Below are 23,848 nucleotides of genomic sequence, written 5' to 3'. Positions count from 1 at the left end.
GCCAGGCTAGCTATGATACCACAGATAAAAGGGGAATAATACCGTAGCTATCTAAAATCGACTAGGGACATCAAACTTTCAGGCTGCTGCACAGACACTTTGGAGGCTCTAGTCTAGAGCACCTGGTTAAATTGTATTTAGGAGCATTTTTCAAAAACATCAAATTTTATTCAAATTCTACAACAGGTGTAGATCATACCGTGAAATGCTTACTTACAAACCCTTAACCAACAATGCAGTTAAGAAAAATAAGAGTTAAGAAAATATTTAATAAATAAACTAAAGTAAAAAAACAACAACAAAAAACAATAAAATAACAATAACGAGGTTAAATACAGGGGGTACCAAACTCTCTAAATGGTTAAATGAGTGTGAAATAGTAACATATATTATCATATCATTTTAAATTAACATCTTGAATTATTTTGCCATATTCAATTACTGTATATTGTGCTAATTTCCCTAATGTGGACATTTTGTGTTACTACCTTACACAAGCTTGCATTTTCATCCCATAAAATGTAGTGGAATTACACGTCCTTTTTACCTCAGATGTTAGTATAAAAGTTTAGTCATCACGATGACATAAGACTGATTGCTCGAAACAGATCAATATCTTTGGTTTTGTACAATTGATTCTGTCACACGCACTGGGATGCGCAGGACTTAGAATGCAGAGTTAATTAAATTACCGGGAAATGGCAGGAAAAGTACCAGAGCGGTCTCTCTATAAAAGTCACGAGCCACACACCAGTACATGGATTAGACAGCCAAACTATCACTTAACTAGCAGCCAACCTAGCTATGTTTCCATTAACTTGTCCTGTGATATTTTGTCGACATTTAGAAAGTTTACAAAGAAAATAGATGTGACAATTGCCTGCTAGGGTGCGTTTCCATTTAACTATCTTGTACATTTATTTAAAAACAAATCCTTATTTTATTTTATTTTATATATAACACTTCAAATTACAATACAATCATAAGACATCACTACATGTATATTTTTTTCTGAATAAACATAAAATAGCATTAAAAGTAAGAAAATAAAAATCACAAGGTTTGACTTTCAAATTTAACTCTTGTGTCAATTAAAACATCTGGAAGTAATGACGTGGAAGACCCATTTGCGACCAAGCTTTAACTTCCTGACTGATGTCTTGAGATGTTGCTTCAATATATCCACATAATTTTCCTACCTCATGATGCCATCTATTTTGTGAAATGCACCAGTCCCTCCTGCAGCAAAGCACCCCCCACAATATGATGCTGCCACCCCCGTGCTTCTCGGTTGGGATGGTGTTCTTCGGCTTGCAAACCTCCCCCTTTTTCCTCCAAACATAACGATGGTCATTATGGCCAAACAGTTCTATTTTTGTTTCATCAGACCAGAGGACATTTCTCCAAAAAGTACGATCTTTGTCCCCATGTGCAGTTGCAAACCGTAGTCTGGGTTTTTTATGGCGGTTTTGGAGCAGTGGGTTCTTCCTTGCTGAGCGGTCTTTTAGGTTATGTCGATATAGGACTCGTTTTACTGTGGATATAGATACTTTTGTACCTGTTTCCTCCAGCATCTTCACATGGTCCTTTGCTGTTGTTCTGGGATTGATTTGCACTTTTCGCACCAAAGTACGTTCATCTCTAGGAGACAGAAAGCATATCCTTCCTGAGCGGTATGGCAGCTGCGTGGTCCCATGGTGTTTATACTTGCGTACTATTGTTTGTACAGATGAACGTGGTACCTTCAGGCGTTTGGAAATTGCTCCCAAGGATGAACCAGACTTGTGGAGGACTACTTTTTTTTCTGAGGTCTTGGCCGATTTCTTTTTTGATTTTCCCATAATGTCAGGCAAAGAGGCACTGAGTTTGAAGGTAGACCTTGAAATACATCCACAGGTACACCTCCAATTGACTCAAATGATGTCGATTAGCCTATCAGAAGCTTCTAAAGCCATGCCATCATTTTCTGGAATTTTCCAAGCTGTTTAAAGGCACAGTCAACTTAGTGTATGTAAACTTCTGACCCACTGGAATTGTGATACAGTGAATTATAAGTGAAATATTCTGTCTGTAAACAATTGTTGGAAAAATGACTTGTGTCATGCACAAAGTAGATGCCCTAACCGATTTGCCAAAACTATAGCTTGTTAATAACAAGAAATTTGTGGAGTGGTTGAAAAACAAGTTTTAATGACTCCAACCTAAGTGTATGTAAACTTCCGACTTCAACTGTATTTGTTCAGCACTTTTGAAATGAACGACAGAATTCAGAACATGGGTCGTTCTTACAGTGTTCTCCGTGTACACCAAGTCAAAACCATAGGATAAATAAAGGGGGCATATAAGCAGACAATGAAAGCTCTTACAATATTCGATGATTACATTTCTCCAAAACAGTTTATAGGCTGTGCACCACCAAGTCAGAACAGTAGACAAAATTAAGAAGGGAAAATAGACCAAATTATTTGCTAAAAATGTGGGGCTCAAAACAGAGCCCCACCTGCCCTGAATGATGGGTTGACACTGGATGTAACACATATCTCCAGTGTTTGTTTTAGCTGTGTTAATTTCAACAGCGTGTACAACCTGATTTCCCCCTTAATCGATATCAGTGATTTATTGCCACTTGTCAAAACAACAGGGTTTTTGGTGTGTGTGCAGTTCATAAGATGCTCGTTTAGAAAAGAAAAGTAGGGTAGTATGGGGTAACTGCCCCCCCCACCTCTGTAATTCACATAAAGACCACAAGATGTCGTCTAATTATTTCCCCAACACTTTCCCTGGCTGTCACTGTTCTTGCTGAACAAAATATTTTCCTCTTTGTCATCACAACTTTTGGAGATATTTCAACAAAACGATTTTGTGGTAAGTTGATCTAATCTTTTAAAATTGAAAAAAGTTGTAGATATATTCCAATGAAGTTAGATCTATATATTTTTGTAAATATACAAGTAGGAAAGCCTTACAATAAATAATCCAATTAATTTTTTATCTAATGTAGTAATATGTTGGATAAGTGTTTTGGGGGAAACTCTCCCCCGTCCCCCCGGGGGCTAGTTACCCCTTTATGGTTATGGATGTGTTTCTACCTGTCATTTAGACAATGACTAGCCTAATCAGTGCTTGCAACTTCACTAGCAGTAAATGCTAGCCAGCTAACTAGTTAGCATAAGCTGCTAGGAGTACTAGCTAGCAACCTTACTACCAAATCGTCGGAGGTAAAATACATAAAAAAGATAACATAACTTAATTTCAGTTGTAAATGTTTCCACTAGTGACTGATATAGCTTTACAGTTAATGCAATATTATAGCATTTTAGCTATTTTATACAGCCTTTAGGTCCCGAAAGCACACACATCCCTGGGTCGCTCGTCTTCTCAGTTCGCTGCAGCTAACGACTGGAACGAGCTGCAACAAACACTCAAACTGGACAGTTTTATCTCAATCTCTTCATTCAAAGACTCAATCATTGACACTCTTACTGACAGTTGTGGCTGCTTTGCGTGATGTATTGTTGTCTCTACCTTCTTGACCTTTGTGCTGTTGTCTGTGTCCAATAATGTTTGTACCACATTTTGTGCTGCTACCATGTTGTGTTGCTACCATGTTGTTGTCATGTTGCTACCATGCTGTGTTGTTGTCTTAGGTCTCTCTTCATGTAGTGTTGTATTGTCTCTCTTGTCGTGATGTGTGTTTTGTCCTATTTTTATATTTTATTGTTTTATTTTTAATCACAGCCCCCGTCACCGCAGGAGACCTTTTGCCTTTTGGTAGGCCGTCATTGTAAATAAGAACTTGTTCTTAACTGACTTGCCTAGTTAAATAAAGGTTAAATAAAAATAAAATGTCATATAGCTAAGTTAGATAGCTATTTACATTTTTAAGAGAGCTTTTCAACTGGCATCTCTCCCCCTGTTTTCAGTCACAGGTGGGGACTGGATTGGGTGTGAGCAGTGCAGGAGGTGGGCTCATGAGCAGCTACATACAAAAAGCATGATAATTTGCTTGATGTATAATTCCTACTCGCATCTATGAGCTCTCGTCCTATCACCTTTTCCCTTTGCTTGTGGACTTCAGTGCACAACATAACAAAGCAGGAAAAAACTTTCCAAATCAAACCTTCATTCCATAACTGCTAACCTCTACACACAGCCTACATAGTTGTCACCTAACGTCATAGTCAACATGGCTAGCTACTAGAACGTATGTGTTAATAAACCAGCTACAAACGTTACAGTGTACAGCAAGCAGTTTAGCAGTTACACCGGCGGGCCCCGGTGGCAATAAATTAATAAAACCAAAAGCTTACCTTGACTTGGAAGAGTTCCAGTGTTGGATAGCCATAGCCAGCTAGCTAGCATAGTATCCCTCGCTGTTTGAGCCGGGTGTTTGAGTAGGCTAAACTAGCTAGCTAGCTGCATTCGCTAGTTAGATAAGTGAAAAAAATACAACCAAATATAACTAGGTCTCTCGCTCTTACTTCTCTTTCATTTTTGAAGAAATTCATTTGTTCAAAACTGTTCAGAGGGGCCTCCCGAGTGGCGCAGTGGTCTAAGGCACTGCATCGCAGTTGCTAACTGTGCTTCTAGAGATCCTGGTTCGAGTCCGGGCTCTGTCGCAGCCGGCCGCGACCGGGAGACCCATGGGGCGGCGCACAATTGGCCCAGCGTCGTCCGGGTTAGGGGAGGGTTTGGCCGGCAGGGATGTCCTTGTCCCATCGTGCTCTAGCGACTCCTGTGGCGGGATGGGCACATGCACGCTGACACGGTCGCCAGGTGTACGGTGTTTCCTCCGACACATTGGTGTGACTGGCTTCCGGGTTAAGTGGGCATTGTGTCAAGAAGCAGTGCGGCTTGGTTGGGTCGTGTTTCAGAGGACGCATGGCACTCAACCTTCGCCTCTCCCGAGTCCGTACGGGAGTTGCAGCGATGAGACAAGACTGTAACTACCAATTGGATACCATGAAATTGGGGAGAAAAAGGGGTAACATTTTTTATAATAATCTGTTCAGAGGAGGACGGAAACTAGCTCCGGCTACACCCTCGGTGCTACCCAAGAGAGTGCTGTTGAGGCTACTGTAGACCTTCATTGCAAAACAGTGTGTATATTTAGCATAGTTATCTAAAAAGGATAACTTTTTATTGTTTCACTATTTATATTTTTATGAAATTCACTGAGGAATATCCTCCCCTTCCCCCTCTGAAGAGCCACTGATCAAACTCTCGTTGCCTTCAGTCATGGCCGCTAGTATTTCTTAATGCGCATTGATGAAAAACAAGTCCAAATCAGGAAGTGCAGTCGCGCTTTAAGACTAAATTAATCAAGACCTGGGACCAGATCCACAAAGAATCTCAGAATAGGAGTACTGATCTAGGATCTTTCCATATAATCTTATTAATTATGATCTAAAAGGAAAAACTGATCCTAGATCAGCACTCCTACTCTGAGGTTTGTGATACGGGACCTGACCGAATACCATTCAGACAGTAGTTCAGTGGGCTCACCTCAGGGAGACTGTGTGTGGTCCTTTTCTGCTCAGCTGGTTCCTCTGTGGGTTCAGGAGGAGGTGTAGTCTGGTTGTCCTCCATGACCATGGTCCCCACAGTATTCCTCAGACCCTCCTCACACCCCTCCTCCTTCACCAGCAGCACCTCTGGAGCCTCCTCCTCCTGGAAGAGAGAAGTGATACAGATGACTGAGTCCTACACTGTAGTTACAGGATTACTTAATTGTTGTTAAACCCACTATGGTGGACATAAATATGATGTTGTGGGTAAAAATAAGTAGAAAGTCATCATCAGACAAACCTGGGGGAGGGGGAGGGTGCTGCAATTGTTTTCGCCAGAGGGGGGGTGTGGGAGGGGTGCTGGAGAAATATCAAATATTGACTGATATATCATTCCACTAATACAGGACTATTGAAGGCCCAGTGCACTACTTTTGTGAACAAATATTTTGCGTACAGTAGTTGTTTGTTAGTGTGGGGGGTATGTGAAGGTATATTTATTTATATTTAAGTGTATATTGGTTATAAAGTGCTGCTGGGTGTATGCAGAATAGGGTGAGATCAGATGTGAGGTATATTAAAGAGAGTCGCAATGAAAGTCTTAAAATTAAAAGTCAAATTTTGTGTTTATTAAACATTTAAATAAACCACATGAAAACCACACATACACGTCTCAACTAAAAATCAGCATAAACTTGATAAACTAGATATATTTTCTCATTAAAAGTGTCTTGGGGAAAAAATTCAGTAGTGGAATGAAAATAATGAAATAGGCATTTGTGAACATCAACTGGTATTGCCTGGGGACCCAAATTTGACAGTGACAATTGAGTCACGACCCAATATTATGGACGGTTGATGATTACATTTTGTAATGTTGTATTGCAGCTGCCTTCTTGAGCAGGCTTCACTTGCAAAATAGACTCTGTCGCAATGGGCTAATATTATGGTATTAAAGAAAGACATTACACAGCCATATTAACTGAGAAAAGATTTATTACAAATTCAGGTGAATAAGCCATTTTAATTAGGCGACCAGTTCAGGAGTGGGGTGGAATAAATGATCAGACTCAGAACATGACATTAAAACCAGTCCAATAATGTCAATGAACAGTAACACATACCAGTTTTTAAAATAGAAAAAACAACAATCATTAGGAATTCTTAATCATCAATTCCCATGTGAATAGTTTCACAATCTTGAAGTTTTTTTTTTTTAAAGGTATACGTTTTTAACCAGTTCAATAACATGTAATATTTATGTCAGAATTAATTAACAATAATAATTAACCTAGTGAACAATAACTCATTAACCTGTTTATTTATTGTGTGTGCGTGCGCACGCGTGTGTGTGTGTTTGTGTGTGGCCTATCAGTGGGAAAGCTGGTGGTGTTTCTTCAGTTTGATAAGTCTATTGAAGTCTGGGGTGATGGTTGACAGGGCAAATCGGAGGTCATGCTGGCTGTTCAGGCTGTATCACACCCGGATGTGATTGGGAGTCCCATAGGGCGGCGCACAATTGGCCCAGCGTCGTCCTGGTTTGGCCGGGGTAGGCCGTCATTGTAAATAAGAATTTGTAACCTGTTTGGGATAGGGGGCAGCATTTTCACGTTTGGATAAAAAGCGTGCCCAGAGTAAACTGCCTGCTACTCAGGCCCAGTTGCTAACATATGCAAATTATTAGTAGATTTGGATAGAAAACACTCTGAAGTTTCTAAAACTGTTTGAATTATGTCTGTGAGTATAACAGAACTCATATGGCAGGCGAAAACCTGAGAAAAATCCAACCAGGAAGTGGGAAATCTGAGGTTTGTAGTTTTTCAACTCATCGCCTATAGAATATACAGTGTCTATGGGGTCATATTGCACTTCCTAAGGCTAGACTAGATGTCAACAGTCTTTAGAACCTTGTTTGATGCTTCTACTGTAAAGGAGAGGGGAATGGGAACTGAATGAGTCAGAGGTCTGCCAGAGTGGCATGAGCTGACCACGCGCGTTCACGTGAGAGCGACCTGCATTCCATTGCAATTCTAAAGACAAAGGAATTCTCCGGTTGGAACATTATTGAAGATTTATGTTAAAAACATCCTAAAGATTGATTCTATACATCGTTTGACATGTTTCTACGGACTGTAACGGAACTTTTTGACTTTTTGTCTGGACCTAGTGATCGCGCGTCATGAATTTGGATTTGTGAACTCAAGGCGCGAACAACAAGGAGGTATTTGGACATAAATGATGGACTTTATCGAACTAAACAAACATTTATTGTAGAACTGGGATTCCTGGGAGTGCATTCTGATGAAGATCATCAAAGGTAAGTGAATATTTATAATGCTATTTCTGACTTCTGTTGATTCCGCAACATGGCAGGTATATATGTTTGGCTTGTTTTGGTCTCTGAGCGCCGTACTCAGATTATTGCATGGTTTGCTTTTTCTGTACAGCTTTTTTGAAATCTGACAAAGCGGTTGCATTAAGGAGAAGTATATCTATAATTCTGTGCATAATACCTGTATCTTTTAACAAAGTTTATTATGAGTATTTCTGTAAATTGATGTGGCTCTGTGCAAATTCACGGGATGTTTTGGAGGCAAAGCCAAATGTAAACTGAGGTTTTTGGATATAAATATGAACTTGATTGAACAAAACATACATGTATTGTGTAACATGTTGTCCCGGGAGTGTAATCTGAAGAAGAATATCAAAGGTTAGTGATTCATTTTATCTCTATTTCTGCTTTTTGTGACTCCTCTCTTTGGTTGGAAAATGGCTGTATGCTTTCTGTGACTAGTTGCTGACCTAACATAATGATATGTTGTGCTTTCGCCGAAAAGCCTTTTTGAAATCGGACACTGTGGTTGGATTAACGAGAAGTCTATCTTTAAAATGGTGTCTAATACTTGTATGTTTGAGAAATTTGAATTATGAGATTTCTGTTTCTGTTTTAGTTTTCGCTTTTAGTTTTCAGCACGACCATAGCAGAGAAGACACTTTCACACAGATAGGTAGTGCTGAAAGGTAGCATGATTCTGATTGCATGACAGGCGAGAGCAGGATACTCTCCCACTAAGCTGCACCAGAACTGTGGCTGTGTCATTTCCGGGATGCGCATGCTCAGTCCGTGATCAAATGACAGCTCCACCAGCTGAGCCTCTTCGTTGCTTGGCAATGTGACACTTTCCATCTCCACTTGAAAGGGGTCCCGTATCCAGTCGTCTTGTCTCCTGTTCTCCTCCGGGAAGAAGTCGCAAAACTTTCCCTGCAGCTTGACAAGATGCTGTTTAACGTTTTTCATTAAATAGTACCCGCAAAACACCAGTCTCAACGTCAACAGTGAAGAAGCGACTCCGGGATGCTGGCCTTCTAGGCAGAGTTCCTCTGTCCAGTGTCTTTTTTCTTTTGCCCATCTTTTCTTTTTATTGGCCAGTCTGAGATTTAGATTTTTCTTTGCAACTCTGCCTAGAAGGCCAGCATCCCGGAGTCGCCTCTTCACTGTTAACGTTGAGACTGGTGTTTTGCAGGTACTATTTAATGAAGCTGCCAGTTGAGGACTTGTGAGGCGTCTGTTTCTCAAACTAGACACTCTAATGTACTTTGTCCTCTTGCTCAGTTGTGCACCGGGTCCTCCTCTTTCAATTCTGGTTAGGGCCAGTTTGTGCTGTTCTGTGAAGGGGTAGTACACAGCGCTGCACGATATCTTCAGTTTCTTGCCAATTTCTCGCATGGAATAGACTTAATTTCTTAGAACAAGAATAGATTGACGAGTTTCAGAAGAAATGTATTTGTTTCTAGCCATTTTGAGCCTGTAATCAAACCCACAAATGCTGATGCTCCAGATACTCAACTAGTCTAAAGAAGGACAGTTTTATTGTTTCTTTAATCAGCACAAACGTTTTCAGCTGTGCTAACATAATTGCAAAAGGGTTTTCTAATGATCAATTAGCCTTTTAAAATGATAAACTTGGATTAGCTAACACAACGTGCCATTGGAACACGGGAGTGATGGTTGCTGATAATGGGCCTTTGTACGCCTATGTAGATATTCCATAAAAATCTGCAGTTTCCAGCTACAATAGTCATTTACAACATTAACAATGTCTACACTGTATTTCTGATCAATTTTATGTTATTTTAATGGACAAAAAATGTGAATGGTAGTGTATGTAAAACCATATCGAATGATGTTGGGTTCGTGTTCTCTCTTCTTGACAGGGCCTGGGTTGGCTGCCTTGTTGTTGAGATTGGAAGCAGCAGTAGATGAAGAGGGAACTGCACGTATTAAAAACTTGTCCATGATTTTACTCTGACAGCTAAACTACATTAGTTAAATGACAGCTAACAATCCACATGTGCAATGCCTGCAGAACACATCTGAATAGTTCGCTATCAATCAAGATAGCTGTCAGAAGAAGGTCTGTATTATCTGATTGGACATGTCACATTTAAAACAAAACGATGTTGCAGTGTGACATTTCATTGGATCTGTGTGTGTGCGGGGGTCAGTGAGTGTGTGCAGCTCGAAAACCCTCCAAGTCTTAACGTAACAAGCCATTTCAACACTGCTGACGCGCTGCACATGTAAAGTTAGCAACAATAAGCGGTGAGGCCGTATCCTTTCAAAATAAAAGTTTAAGTGTGGTGGTTACCTTTCAAAATATTTTTTTTATATTCTTGCAAAAGTCCCACGACCCCTTAAAATCCTACCGACCCCCCAGTTGAGAATCCCTGGCCTATACAGTACAAACACAATATGTAACAGACTTTTTAGACGTATATATGCCTTTTATCTCACACAATGTCTGGATGCAATATTTTACCCAGGAATATTCTACATTGAAATCTGTTACTCTTGTTATTTGAAATGCATCTGTGGATCTTTTCTGCTGACAACATTGAAAATGTATCTTTGTCTTTAATGCAGGGTTTGACATAAAAGTCAGAAGCTATTGAGTGGAATGGTTAGTTTCTATGTTATAGTGGAATGTTTTTTCTGCTGGAGTATCCTTAGTTACTCTCTGAATGGCCTCTCTCCCGTGTGGACCTTCAGGTGAATCTTCAGATGGTGCTGGTGGGAGAATCTCTTCTCACACTGGGGGCAGCTGTAGGGTTTCTCTCCTGTGTGGACCCTCTGGTGCCGCTTCAGGTCACCAGTCTGGGCGAAGCGCATGTGACACTGGGTACAGCTGAATGGTTTCACCCCTGTATGTACCCTTTGGTGTCTCTTCAGGCTGCTAGCCTGGGCAAAGTGCATGTGACACTTGGTACAGCTGAAGGGTTTCACACCTGTGTGGACCCTCTGGTGGATCTCCAACTTCCGGGGGCAGCTGAAGCCTTTGTTACAGAACATGCAGAGGAACCGTTTTTCTTTACTGTCACCTGATGTTGCTCCCCATCCTTGAGCGTTGGCCCTTTGGTCCTTTGAGTTCAATAACTGATCGAAAAGGACACAGCTGTGTGAATTGGAAGGCCCAATCGATGTGGACAATGGGTCCCGATCCTTGTGCATGTATAGAGGGGAGTGAGTGGCGACATTTAGATTTTTCTCTAAGCTGTCCCTGTAATCTAAGAAATCTCTGCCCTGTGAGTGTCCTTCTTCTAAGTGAGTATCGTCTACATTCCATGTCAGAGGAGCTTTGCCCTCCACTTTCACAGTCACCTCATCTACGATCAGACCATCCCCTTTCTTATCTAGGAACCCTTCAGAGTACACACGACTACTGTACCGGTTCCGGTCCCCTCTAGACAGATCAGTCTGCATCTCTAAACCCAAGGGCATGTTGCCAGAGTCCATCTCTGTAGCGTAAGAACAAAACGGATCATTGCCAGTCTCTAACGCGTCACCTGAGTCCCGATGGGAATGAACCATCCTAGGGCTCGGGTTACCGTAAAGTAAATACTCTGAGCTGGGAGCAGGAGGACAGCGCAGTCGCTCCAGCCTCAGTCTCTCTGGGTCTGATCTGTGGTCAGATCCTGTGTGTAAGAGCCCGAGTGTTACAGTTAAAGTCTCTGATTTGAGGACGGCGTTCGGCGTTCCACTGACCTCCGTGATGCTGCGTAGGGTCCTGGCCTGGGGCACTGTGGCGGTGGCGAGGTGCTCCGTGGCTACAGGGGGCGTCACTTCCGCCGCTGCTCCAGTCTCGATGTCTCTGCTGTGTCGTGGGTCCTCCTCTCTTTCATACCCCTTCTGCTTGACCCCAAGACCTGCAACCTCTGCATCTGCTGGCTGACACACAAGAAGAGAGGAGGTTATTATCAGTATATGAGTTGAATTGGATAACAAAGTCTCACATGCTCCCCTATGGAAGATAAATAAGAACGTACATGTAAGCAAGTGAATAGCTGAGGGAGCCTTTCTGAAATAAATGGGCCACATTTAACGTACTGTAATTTTTTCTATGCTACACTATGACACTAACCTCTATCACGATAACGTGCTGGGTTGAGGTTCCACTCCCCTCATCAACAGTGATTGGTTGGTCATCTCTCCATGTGTTGTGTCCCGCTGGCTTCACAAAGCTCCTGTGGCCTTCAGTGAGATGTCCTTCACCTAAGAGAGTGATTGGGGGAAAGATGGTGGTTAAGTTAAGTACTACTGTCAATGCTCAACGCGATGTTGTACACTATTGACACCGTCTACAATTGGCAAGAATGTAAGCAGGGCTGGACTACCACATCTGGGGACCTGGGGCACCTACAGTGGGCTCTGAAATTACTGACACCCTTGATAAAGATGAGCAAAAATGTCTGTATAAAATAAATCATTCAAATACTGAGCTACATTGTATGCAAAAAAAAAAGGAAATTATATTATTTTATACTAATACAATTGCTCAAAGAACGATATTTTGTTTAACATCCCTGTTTTCAATACCTTTCAATACTTTACCTTGCGAGGATAATAGCACAGATACTTTTTCAAAAATGTTTTCTGAGTTGGAGAACACATTGGGAGGAATCTTACACCATTCCTACATACAGAATCCTTACAGATCCTTGATATCCTTCATTTGCGCTTATGGACTGCCCTCTTCAATTCAAACCACAGGTTTTCAATGGGTTTCAAATCCAGAGACTGAGATGGCCATTGCAAAATTTTGATTTTGTGGCCAATTAACCATTTATTTGTGGATTTTGATGTGTGCTGGATGATCCACTTGCCGCCGAGTTTCAGCCTCCTGGCAGAGGCAACCGGGGTTTTGGCTGAAATCCTGGTACTGGGTCATGATGCCGTTGATATTAACAAGGGCCCCAGGACCAGTGGAAGCAAAATAGCCCCATAACATCAAAGATCTACCACCATATTTTACAGTAGGTATGGGGTTGTTTTCTGCTCATTTCGACGCCAAACCCACCCCTTAACCAGCATGGTTACCACAGCATTCTGCAGCGATACGCCATCCCATCTGGTTTGCGCTTAGTGGGATTATCATTTGTTTTTCAACAGGACAATGACCCAACACACCTCCAGGCTGTGTAAGGGCTATTTGACCAAGAAGGAGAGTGATGGAGTGCTGCATCAGATGACCTGGCTTCCACAATCACCCAACCTCAATCCAATTGAGATGGTTTGGGATGAGTTGGACCGCAGAGTGAAGGAAAAGCAGCCAACAAGTGCTCAGCATATGTGGGAACTCCTTCAAGACTGTTGGAAAAGCATTCCAGGTGAAGCTGGTTGAGAGGATGCCAAGAGTGTGCAAAGCTGTCATCAAGGCAAAGAGTGGCTACTTTTAGAATATATAATATATTTAGATTTGTTCAACACTTTTTTGGTTACTACATGATTCCCTATGTGTTATTTCATAGTTTTGATCTCTTCACTATTATTCTACAATGTTGAAAATAGTACAAATAAAGAAAAACCCCGGAATGAGTAGGTGTGTCAAAGATGTTGACTGATACTCTATTTTAAACAATTGGATCCAATGAACTGAGCAGGTTGGGCTAACATGCTTATATCCTTGCTTGGACTTTCTAAATATGTGCATTCATTTAGAATGCTGCGCTGTTATTATTTCTATTAATATGATCGATTATTGTTATTATTTTTTCTGACTGTTTTCCATGTTATTTGGTTAGTTCTCTTAAAAAGCACCCTCATAGATATGCAATAGACCTACGGGGCTTTGAATGTGTTAGTGAAGGGTGGCAGTATTGAATTATGTTATCATGGGACTGCCCATATTTCCCTCTGGCCTACGCCAATTGGCGGCCAAGGGTTTGCATGGGGGGAGGTTTTAGTGGGTGGAATATTAGGACAATTGGAGGTTTACAAAGTTGCAGCTACAGTATGCTTAACAGTGCAAATATTATGGTACTTATGGACACTTAATCATCATGGTGCTTTTTAATGGTACGTTTACAAACATCTGTTGTGGTAAGTATAATTGAAACTTGGGTATCATTATGGTAAGTGGGAAAATAAGTATAGCCAGTTACAATTGTAATGGCTTAGCAGATCAAAAAAAAGAAAACACATTTCTACCTGGCTAAAAGAGAAAGAATATAATATATATTGTTTACAGGAAACTCAATCTACATATATAGATGAGGTTGGGTGGAAAAAGGACTTGGAGGGGAAAATATTTTTGTCATGGGCAAAGAAACTCAAAAGGGGTGATTATACTAATTAATAAAAAATGTAAGCCGATTGTTCACACTGCAAACAGATCCTCAAGGAAGATGGATTATTTTAAATATGCTATTGGACCAAAAACAGATCTGGTTAATTAATCTATATACGGGCAAAATAATGATGATCCACAGTCCTCGAAAATATATATAATAATCTATTGAGCTCACAAGCAATGAATTAATCTATTATTATGGTGGGAGATTATAATACGGTTTTAAGTACCTCAATGGATCGAAAAGGAAATCGCACTACAAACTATCACCCTCAAGCACTTAAGGAGATCACAAATATCATGGATAAATTAGAACTAGTGGATAAATGGAGGCTGAAAAACCGTGACCTAGTGAGATATACAAGGGGGATGCTTAATCAATCTAGCCGTCTTGATTACTTCCTGGTCTCATTCTTGCAGGCATCAAGTTTTTTTTAAAGTGTTAATAGGAGACCGAATGCGATCGGACCACCATCTAAATTGGCCTCCATAACTCTTACAGAATTTCCATGTGGGCTGGGATATTGGAAATGTAATCAAAGATTATTGGATGAAAATGTGTTCTTAATTAACTAAGACAAAATAATTAATAATAATAAGATCCCCTTATTATATGGGACACTTTTAAATGTACTTTTAGAGGCCTTTCAATACAATACAAATCAAAAGCAGGTTAGGTCAAAAGAGATTAGACTAATAAAGGAAATAGTGGAAATAACAGCGCAGGTAGATGGTAATGGAAACTGCACTATAGAGGTACAAAATAGGTTAGAGGAAAAACAAAAACAATTGGAGGTTCTTATTCAAGAGCAATCAAGTGTAATGTATTACAAAAATAAAGCGAATTGGATGGAAAATTGTGAAAAATTCACTTTTTTTTTTATTGAATCTTCAACATAGAAATGCTATCAAAATGAATTTACAGAAACTCATTACAAATGATGGAGTCATCCATGATTCACCAAATTATATTTTGAAAGAGGCAAAATATTTTAATTATGTTTTCTTTTCAGTCTTCTCCATTTCCACTGAATGATGTTAACTGTAAGGATTTCTTTCCTAATAATAATGTAAAATTAACAAATTTACAGAAAGACCTGTGTGAAGGCCAACGTACAAAAGAGGAACTGTTTGAGGCAATTAAATATTTTAAATCTGGATAAACACCAGGGCTTGACGGTATACCAGTAGAGGTACATCAGAACTTTTTTGATCTTCTCAAATATCAATTTTTAGCATGTTTTAATTAATCCTATAACATTTTTAGACTTTCAGGTACTCAATAAGGTCTGGTTTTATTACTACTAAAACAGGACCCAGGTGGTAAGTATAAAGATCCAGTCCATTTAAAAAACTGGAGGTGTCTTATACTTTAATGTTGTGATGCGAAAATCCTGCCGAAATGCAGAGCACATAGAATAAAAAATGTTATACCAGATATTGTTCATCCAGATCAGATAGGTTTTTTACATGGACGATATATTGGAGATAATATACGACAATTACTTGAAACAATTGAACATTATGAAACATCAAAGATACCAGGCCTGGTCTTCATAGCAGATTTTGAAAAGACGTTTAATAAAGTACGACTAGAATTTATATATAAATGCCTGGATTACATTAATTTTGGTGAATCTCCTTTACAATGGGTTAAAGTTATGTACAGAAACCCCAGATGTAATATAGTAAATAATGGTTACTTCTCAGAAAGTATTGAGCTTTTAAGAGGAGTAAAACAAGACTTTCTGTTGTTTCCATATCTATATACTACAGTATCCCAGCAGCACTTCCCATTCCTCTTTTTTCTACACATTTACTCATGTTCTTATGCTGATTCAATTTAAGTCCAGGTTACATTTTGTAACATGCAATATCAAGAGTAATGCAGTCATCTTCTGATAAATGAGTGAGTGAATGCATGTGTTTATGTACCTAATGCATATACTTAAACGCAGACTCGGTGATATGACGTGACCACAAACAGTAGTGTGAACCACCCTCCAAGATCTCACATTTCCTTACATTATCTACAGCTACTGTTATTGTCATGTTGGTTAATCTAATCTGTAAAGAACTTGTGCTTGCCATTTCATCCTGGGCACAGTGAGATACACAGATGCGCTACTTACACTAGCACTGCAAACACTCCCAAGAGCGAAGAGAGCATCTGTGCCTGGACTTTGCAATCTCCTTCTTCAAGTCCCCCTTCCGACACTGGCTGCCTGTAGAGGGCAAGTGACGGGCAGAACCACCCGTAGCACCCACCTCCTCTCTATCCCACATGCCAGAAGAGATATAGCAAAAAAAAATCGCCCATACCCTATTTCTGCCTACTCTGAGGAGTCTCATTCATACTTTTGTTTTCTCAACTAAATGGTGTTTTATTGTTTATGTTTCGATGTTAGCCTATACCCATATATTTCATTCTATAACTGCCATGTGGGTCTATTAAATTAAATAAACAAGTTCATGACACATCTGTTCCACAAAAATAGAAACCTTTTACATTTTTCTATAATTATTGCCAGGTTGGTTTTCACAGGCTGTTCATTTAATTAATCAGTTAGGTTAATTCATTGTTGTGAATCCCTTTTTGGTATTTGTGATTTCAACATTATTCAACTGTTTGTTATGTCTTGTATTATATACAACCACAAGTGTACTACTGTAGTACTGAGCTATGCCTATGCCACGTGGTGGAGGGAGACAGGGAAAAAAAGAATCATAATAGGACTAATGAAAGCATACTTTAGTGTAAGACAAGACAAGGGGAGGTAAGCTCAAAATAAAAACATGCCAGCCAGATGAGCCAGTGTATGAATTGAATTGCACATTAATGAATTGATAATAGCTGCATAGGAGCTCACTTGGCGATCTGAAAGTTAAGTTAATAATGTGGAGTTTCCACGTTTTTATGTTGTTGCTATTTTGAATCGTAGAACTCTTTTTAGCAGCGTAACTGTCACCGAAATCAGCTTTGTTTACATACCGGGGATGAAAAGAACAGTTTTGGATGTAATGAACTCCAAAATTGGACGCGTTAGCTCATCACACCATTGATATAGCAATGGACGCTGACAACTAATTGAATGTTTATTGCGACGCAGGGGTGGACACATTTTGGCAAGTGGACAGTATTTGTCATGACAGGCCATCAACCTTAAAACGTTTTTTTGGGGGGGGGCAGTTGCCAGTTCGGTAATCCGGCCTTGGATGTAAGGTAATACTACTCATTACTTATTGATATACTATTTATTGATTATGTTCCATGCATCACATTCTTTTATTGAGTGTGACAATAGGAAATTCAGTAAATCAAGAATCTGGTTAGAATTTGCTAAAATAATATGCTCTTAATTGACCTGCCTGATAAAATAAAAACTGCACGATAGCTAGCTACGTACTTAAGTGTTCAGGGGAAGTATTGAATACTACTATCCAAAAACTGACCAAGACCCAATTCTGGGTAACACGTCTCAACACATGCGCATATGGGAACGGGGCGACAGGCTCCGCAGCCTTGGCCATCTGCTAAATGTACCTCTTGCCATTCCTCTGTATCGGTCGAGGAACTTGACACTATTCGGACTGGCGGGGACGCGCTCCCGTGCCACCTTCAGTTCTACTTGCTGTAGTTTCCTCCGCAATGTCCTGGTTTCTTTCTGGCTTTGAGTTATTTCCAAACGAAACACTGCATAGTCGTCGTCTACGAGTTTACAGATTTCTGCAACGGCTGCATTCGCTAACACCTCCATGATGGAGGCTATTTGAGTGTGAAAAACCATAACGTTACTGTTACAGTTAGCCATTGTTAGCTAATGTTAACCAGATAACATCTATCAACCAAGTTCTGTCTCCAACGCGAATTAAACACTACCTGGGGTAAGTATGTGATGCTGTGCAGCTAAATGAGTCATATTTTGAGTTCCAAGGTAATAATAATTGTCTAAATAACAACAATAAAAACGCTAGAAACGTAGAAACTGTTCTTAGTCACATCACTTCCGTTTACACTGGAGAGAAATTATCTTATTGGTTGGCGTCATAGTCCAAAGGGTGTGGTTAAATGAAAAAGTATGCGCTCTATTCTTTTAAATACGGTACTGCTTATTACATCAAATCTCCTATGATCTGTATCAAGCTGAGAGCAGACTTCTTTAGAAAGAATAGAGTGGAAAATAATGACTTAATTCCATTTACATCACCTCAGTATTTGATTTATTATGGATCCCCATTGGCAGCAGCTACTCTTCCTGGGGTCTGGCTAAATTAAGGCAGTTATACAATTTTAAAAACATTACAATACATTCATAACAGATTTCCCAACACACTAAGTGTGTGCCCTCAGGCCCCTACTCCACTATCACATATCTACAACACGAAATCCATGTGTACAGTGCATATGTTATCATGTGTGTGTATGCATATGTCTGTGCCTATGTTTATGTTGCTTCACAGTCCCCATTGTTCCATAAGGTTGATTAAAAAAAAATATCTGTTTCTACTGCTTGTATCAGTTACCTGATGTGGAATAGAGTTCCATGTAGTCATGGCTCTGTGTAGTACTGTGCGCCTCCCATAGTCTGTTCTGGACTTGGGGACTGTGAAGAGAACTCTGGCATGTCTTGTGGGGTATGCATGGGTGTCTGAGCTGTGTGCTTGTTGTTTAAACAGACAGCTCGGTACTTTCAACACGTCAATATCTCTCACAATTACAAGTAGTGATGAAGTCAATATCTCCTCCACTTTGAGCCAGGATAGATTGATATGGATATTATTCATGTTTGCTCTCTGTGTACATCCAATGGCCAGTCGTGCTGCCCTGTTCTGAGCCAATTGCAATTTTCCTAAGTCTCTCTTTGTGGCACCTGACCACACGACTGAACAGTAGTCCAGGTGTGACAACTAGAGCCTGTAAGATAAATATTAAACTGTCCTTATTCTAGCGTAGATTTACTGTCTCTCTATAAACAGGTATTTACACAAGTACAGTACCAGTCAAAAGCTTGGACATACCTACTCATTCCAGGGTTTTTCTTAATTTATTGTAAAAATGTTCTACATTGTAGAATAATAGTGAAGACATAAACTATGAAATAACACATGGATTCATGTAGTAACCAAAAAGTGTGAAACAAATCAAAATATATTTTATATTTGAGATTCTTCAAAGTAGCCACCCTTTGCCTTGACAGCTTTGCACACTCTTGACATTCTCTCAACCAGCTTCACCTGGAATGCTTTTCCAACAGCCTTGAAGGAGTTCCCACGTATGCTGAGCACTTGTAATGATTTAACTATTCGAATGATGTCCGGCCAGTCGAACTACATGTGTTTTAAAGAAAACCTAATTTTTTACTTCAATGGAGACATGCTCACGGGTGCGCTGTGCTGGGCTTGTTTCGTCAGAAGAGTAGGGAGGGGCGAGAGAGGAGCAGGGGCCGGTGTGTGTGTGTGACAGTCAATATGTGGCACAGAGGGAGAGCGAGAAAGTAGCCAACCCGACTTGCGCTAGTTAGACAAACTTGCTGCTGCCTTACATATCTATCATACCATCTGGTAGTGCCTGTCTTAACTGCATTTAATTTTTGTAAAGAAGCTAGTTAGCTACAGTAGCCAGCTAGCTAGCTAGCAAAAGTAGCAAGGCTAATTGAGGCTATTTTGCTTTGCTCCCAATACTTGGCTTCAACAACCCCATTAATATGAAACAGCCTACCTGTTGGTTGATCGTTGTAGACAATTAAATTCCTCAATTGCATTTTGCATTGATTAGAAATCTCCGATTTCACTTGCTACGCATGGAGCCTCTGAATTAATGTAATGGTCTATGCTTGTAGGCTGTAGAAATGTCACACATATAATTGTATTTAATTTGAGACAAAAGCCTTAGTTGTTAAAGTAGGCCTATATGTTTCTCTCAAATGAATACTCTCCCAAGTAATTCAATACTAATGTCCATGGATATTTGAATAACAGTGCCCATACCTAAATCAGTCCCTCCAATGATAAAAATAACCATGTCATTCAGCACAGAGTCAATTTTGCATTTAACCTCAACAAAAAGGTCATACTCATATATAAGGTGAAGTACAGTACTTTGATTGCACCACAGATACATGTGACAAGTATAATAACTTTTCTCACTATGGTAACACTTTACCTTTTCTGTGAATCTGGTACCCTCACTTTGATAGAATACTTTTGAAAAGGTTCAACATTAGATTACACACAGCTTCACTACTTGAATTGAGGCACTATGGTTTCCTCATTTATAAAACACCAGCATCATGGTTGTAAAGATGGGGAGAGGTCTGTCCATGATAAAGAGATGCTTAGCTTTTTTTGACACCACAAAGCAAGTCATGCAGGCTCTAGAATATTATCTCTTATCTTGATTATTGTCCAATGATATGGTCAAGTGCTGCAAAGAAGGACATAGTTAAGCTGCAGCTGGCCCAGAACAGAGCAGCATGTTTTGCTCTTTGTAATCAGAGGGCTAATATCAATAAGCCAGTCTCTCTGGTCTTAAGAGTTGAGGAGACTGACTGCATCGCTTCTTGTTTTTATTAAAAACATGAATGTGTTGGAAATTCCGAATTGCTTGCATAGTCAACTTACACACACACACTTACGCCACCAGGGGTCTTTTCACAGTCCCCAGGTTCAGAACATATTCAAAGAAATGCACAGTATTGTACAGAGCCATGATTGCATGGAACTCCCTTCCATCTCATATAGTGCCAGTGAACAGTTTTTTAAAAACAAAGCAACACCTCACACCTCTCCCCCAGGTGACCTACTTTTTTGGTGTATGTACTGACATCCACCAATCAGGCCTTTATGGTAGTGGCAAGATGGAAGCCACTCTTCAGCACCTCTCCCCCATGTGACCTACTTTTTGTGTGTAGAGTGCATTCAGAAAATATTCAGACCCCTTAACTTTTTCCACATTTTGTTACGTTACAGCCTTAGTCTAAAATATATATATATTTTTTTTATTCTCAATCTACACACTACCCCATAATGACAAAGAAAAAACAGGTTGACATTTTTGGTAATTTATTAAAAATAAACTGAAATATGACATTTACATAAGTATTCAGACCCTTTACTCAGTACTTTGTTGAAGCACCTTTGGCAGTGATTACAGCCTCGAGTCATCTTGGGCAAGACGCTACAAGCTTGGCACACCTGTATTTGGGGGGTTTCTCCCATTCTTCTCTGCAGATCCTCTCAAGCGCTGTCAGGTTGGATGGGGAGCGTTGCTGCACATCTATTTTCAGGTCTCTCCAGAGATGTTTGATCGGGTTCAAGTCCGGGCTCTGGCTGGGCCACTCAAGGACATTCAGAGACTTATCCCAAAGTCACTCCTGCGTTGTCTTGACTGTGTGCGTAGGGTCGTTGTCCTGTTGGAAGGTGAACCTTCACTCAGTCTGAGGTCCTGAGTGCTCTGGAGCATCAAGGATCTCTCTGTACTTTGCTCCGTTCATCTTTGCCTTGACAAGTCATACAGTCCCTGCCGCTGAAAAAGATCCCCACAGCATGATTCTGCCACCACCATGCTTCACTGTAGGGATGGTGCCAGGTTTCCTCCAGATGTGACGCTTGGCATTCAGGCCAAAGAGTTCAATCTTAGTTTTATATGGTCTGAAAGTCTTTAAGTGCCTTTTGGCAAACTACAAGTGGACTGTCATGTGCCTTTTACTGAGGAGTGGCTTCAGTCTGGCCACTCTACCATAAAGGCCTGATTGGTGGAGTGCTGCAGGGATGTTTATCCTTCTGGAAGGTTCTCCCATCTCTGCAGAGGAACTCTGGAGCTCTGTCAGAGTGACCATCGGGTTCTTGGTCACCTTTCTGACCAAGGCCCTTTTCCCCCCAATTGCTCAGTTTGGCCAGCTCAAGGAAGAGTCTTGGTGGTTCCAAACTTCTTCCATTTAAGAATGATGGAGGCCACTGTGTTCTTGGGGACCTTCAATATTGCAGAATTTTTTGGGTGCCATTCCCCAGATCTGTGCCTTGACACAATCCTGTCTTGGCGCTCTACGGACAATTCCTTCGACCTCATGGCTTGGTTTTTGATCTGACATGCACTGTCGGGCCTCCCGGGTGGCGCAGTGGTCTAGGGCACTGCATCGCAGCGTTAGCTGTGCCACCAGAGATTCTGGGTTCGTGCCCAGGCTCTGTCGCAGCCGGCCGCGACCGGGAGGTCCGTGGGGCGACGCACAATTGGCCTAGCGTCGGCCGGGTTAGGGAGGGTTTGGCCGGTAGGGCTATCCTTGTCCCATCGTGCACCAGCGACTCCTGTGGCGGGCCGGGCGCAGTGCGCGCTAACCAAGGTCGCCAGGTGCACTGTGTTTCCTCCGACACATTGGTGCGGCTGGCTTCCGGGTTGGATGCGCGCTGTGTTAAGAAGCAGTGCGGCTTGGTTGGGTTGTGTTTCGGAGGACGCATGGCTTTCGACCTTCGTCTCTCCCGTAAGGGAGTTGTAGAGATGAGACAAGATAGTAATTACTAACAATTGGATACCACGAAATTAGGGAGAAAAAGGGGGTAAAATTTAAAATTAAATTAAAATTTAAAAAAGACATGCACTGTCAACTGTGGGACCTTTTATATAGACAGGTGTGTGCCTTTCCAAATCATGTCCAATCAATTGAATTTACCACAGGTGAACTCCAATCAAGTTGTATCAATGGAAACAGGATGCACCTGAGCTCAAATGTCAAAACAAAGGGGCTAAATACTTATTTACCTATGGTATCGGTTTTTTCTTTTTAATAAATGTGCAAAAATTTCAAAAGTATTTAGCTGAGAAATTGTTTATTTAATCCATTTTAGAATAAGGTTGTAACGTAACAAAATGTGGAAAAAGTCAAGGGGTCTGAATGCTTTCCGAAGGCACTATATGTACTGACATCCACCAATCAGGCCTTTATGTTAGTGGCCAGACAGAAGCCACTCCTGGTACTGTATGTACAACTGATAATGCAAACAATCATGCACACTACATTTTTTGTCTGTAATGTATTTTTCATTATGTGTCAGACCCCAGTAATGCTAACTGTCGCCAATGGCATCGGCTAATGGGGATCCTAATCAAATCAAACAGGAAAGGGTTGTCAGACACCATCCCACCAAACATCAGTATATCTACTCTACATCATCATACTAATTATTTCCTCAGTTCACCTCATCATGCAGTTCCCTACTACATCCAAAACCAACAGAATTAACTACAAACTAGCACTACATGGAAGGATGTGGACTGTAGTGTGAGGGGATGACAGAGGCTTGCCTCATAGGAGACTGTTGCTGATTACTGCCCAGGTGTGGTGGGGTGGTCTCTCAGGCACTTATTGCTGCCAATGCGTCACCCAGGTGGTGGATGTTCCAGCCTACCTACAGAAGAGGAGGAGCTGTGAACTGCAGAGACAGATGTGCCTGATAAAGCTCTGGGCCTGTCTGGCTGATGTGTCTCCCTCCCTGGCTGTACCATCAACGCCGACTGCAATCAAGCTACTCCTTTACTGAACTGCATCATCATCTAGCTGTGACCCTCTCCCATGAACTGCCAGCTCCCTGAATTTATTTTAATTTTTTTAAGTGATAGTTCTGTATGAAAAGTGCTATATGAAATAAATATATTATTATTACATATCAATGGGCTGTGTGCATTTTCTGCTGGTATATCCTGAGGTAGCTCCTGCTCAG

General features: G+C 40.8%; 1 protein-coding gene and 1 long non-coding RNA gene across 3 annotated transcripts in view; one reads left to right on the top strand and one right to left on the bottom strand.

The window, feature by feature from the left end:
- Positions 1-17,946, bottom strand: part of LOC139577701 (uncharacterized) — a 38,938-nt gene extending 20,992 nt beyond the window's left edge. Inside the window, exons 1-4 of one of the 2 annotated variants that reach the window (XM_071404878.1) lie at positions 17,679-17,946; positions 11,927-12,057; positions 11,551-11,733; positions 5,506-5,670 (exon numbers count right to left, since the gene is read on the bottom strand). In XM_071404878.1, the coding sequence (XP_071260979.1) occupies positions 5,506-5,670; positions 11,551-11,733; positions 11,927-12,057; positions 17,679-17,946 (747 nt within the window). Of the gene's footprint in view, positions 1-5,505; positions 5,671-11,550; positions 11,734-11,926; positions 12,058-17,126; positions 17,530-17,678 lie in introns of those variants that run through there. The other variant, XM_071404879.1, reaches the window with a different exon arrangement.
- Positions 17,697-23,794, top strand: LOC139577718 (uncharacterized). Its single transcript, XR_011675368.1, has 2 exons — positions 17,697-18,019; positions 23,516-23,794. It is a non-coding gene; the product is annotated as an uncharacterized lncRNA (long non-coding RNA).
- Positions 23,795-23,848: the final 54 nt, after the last annotated feature.

This window comes from Salvelinus alpinus, chromosome 6 (genome assembly GCF_045679555.1).
Source record: "Salvelinus alpinus chromosome 6, SLU_Salpinus.1, whole genome shotgun sequence".
Taxonomy (NCBI): Eukaryota; Metazoa; Chordata; class Actinopteri; order Salmoniformes; family Salmonidae; genus Salvelinus; species Salvelinus alpinus.
The sequence above is the reverse complement of the archived record's forward strand: the minus strand, read 5'-3'. Positions and strand labels throughout refer to the sequence as shown.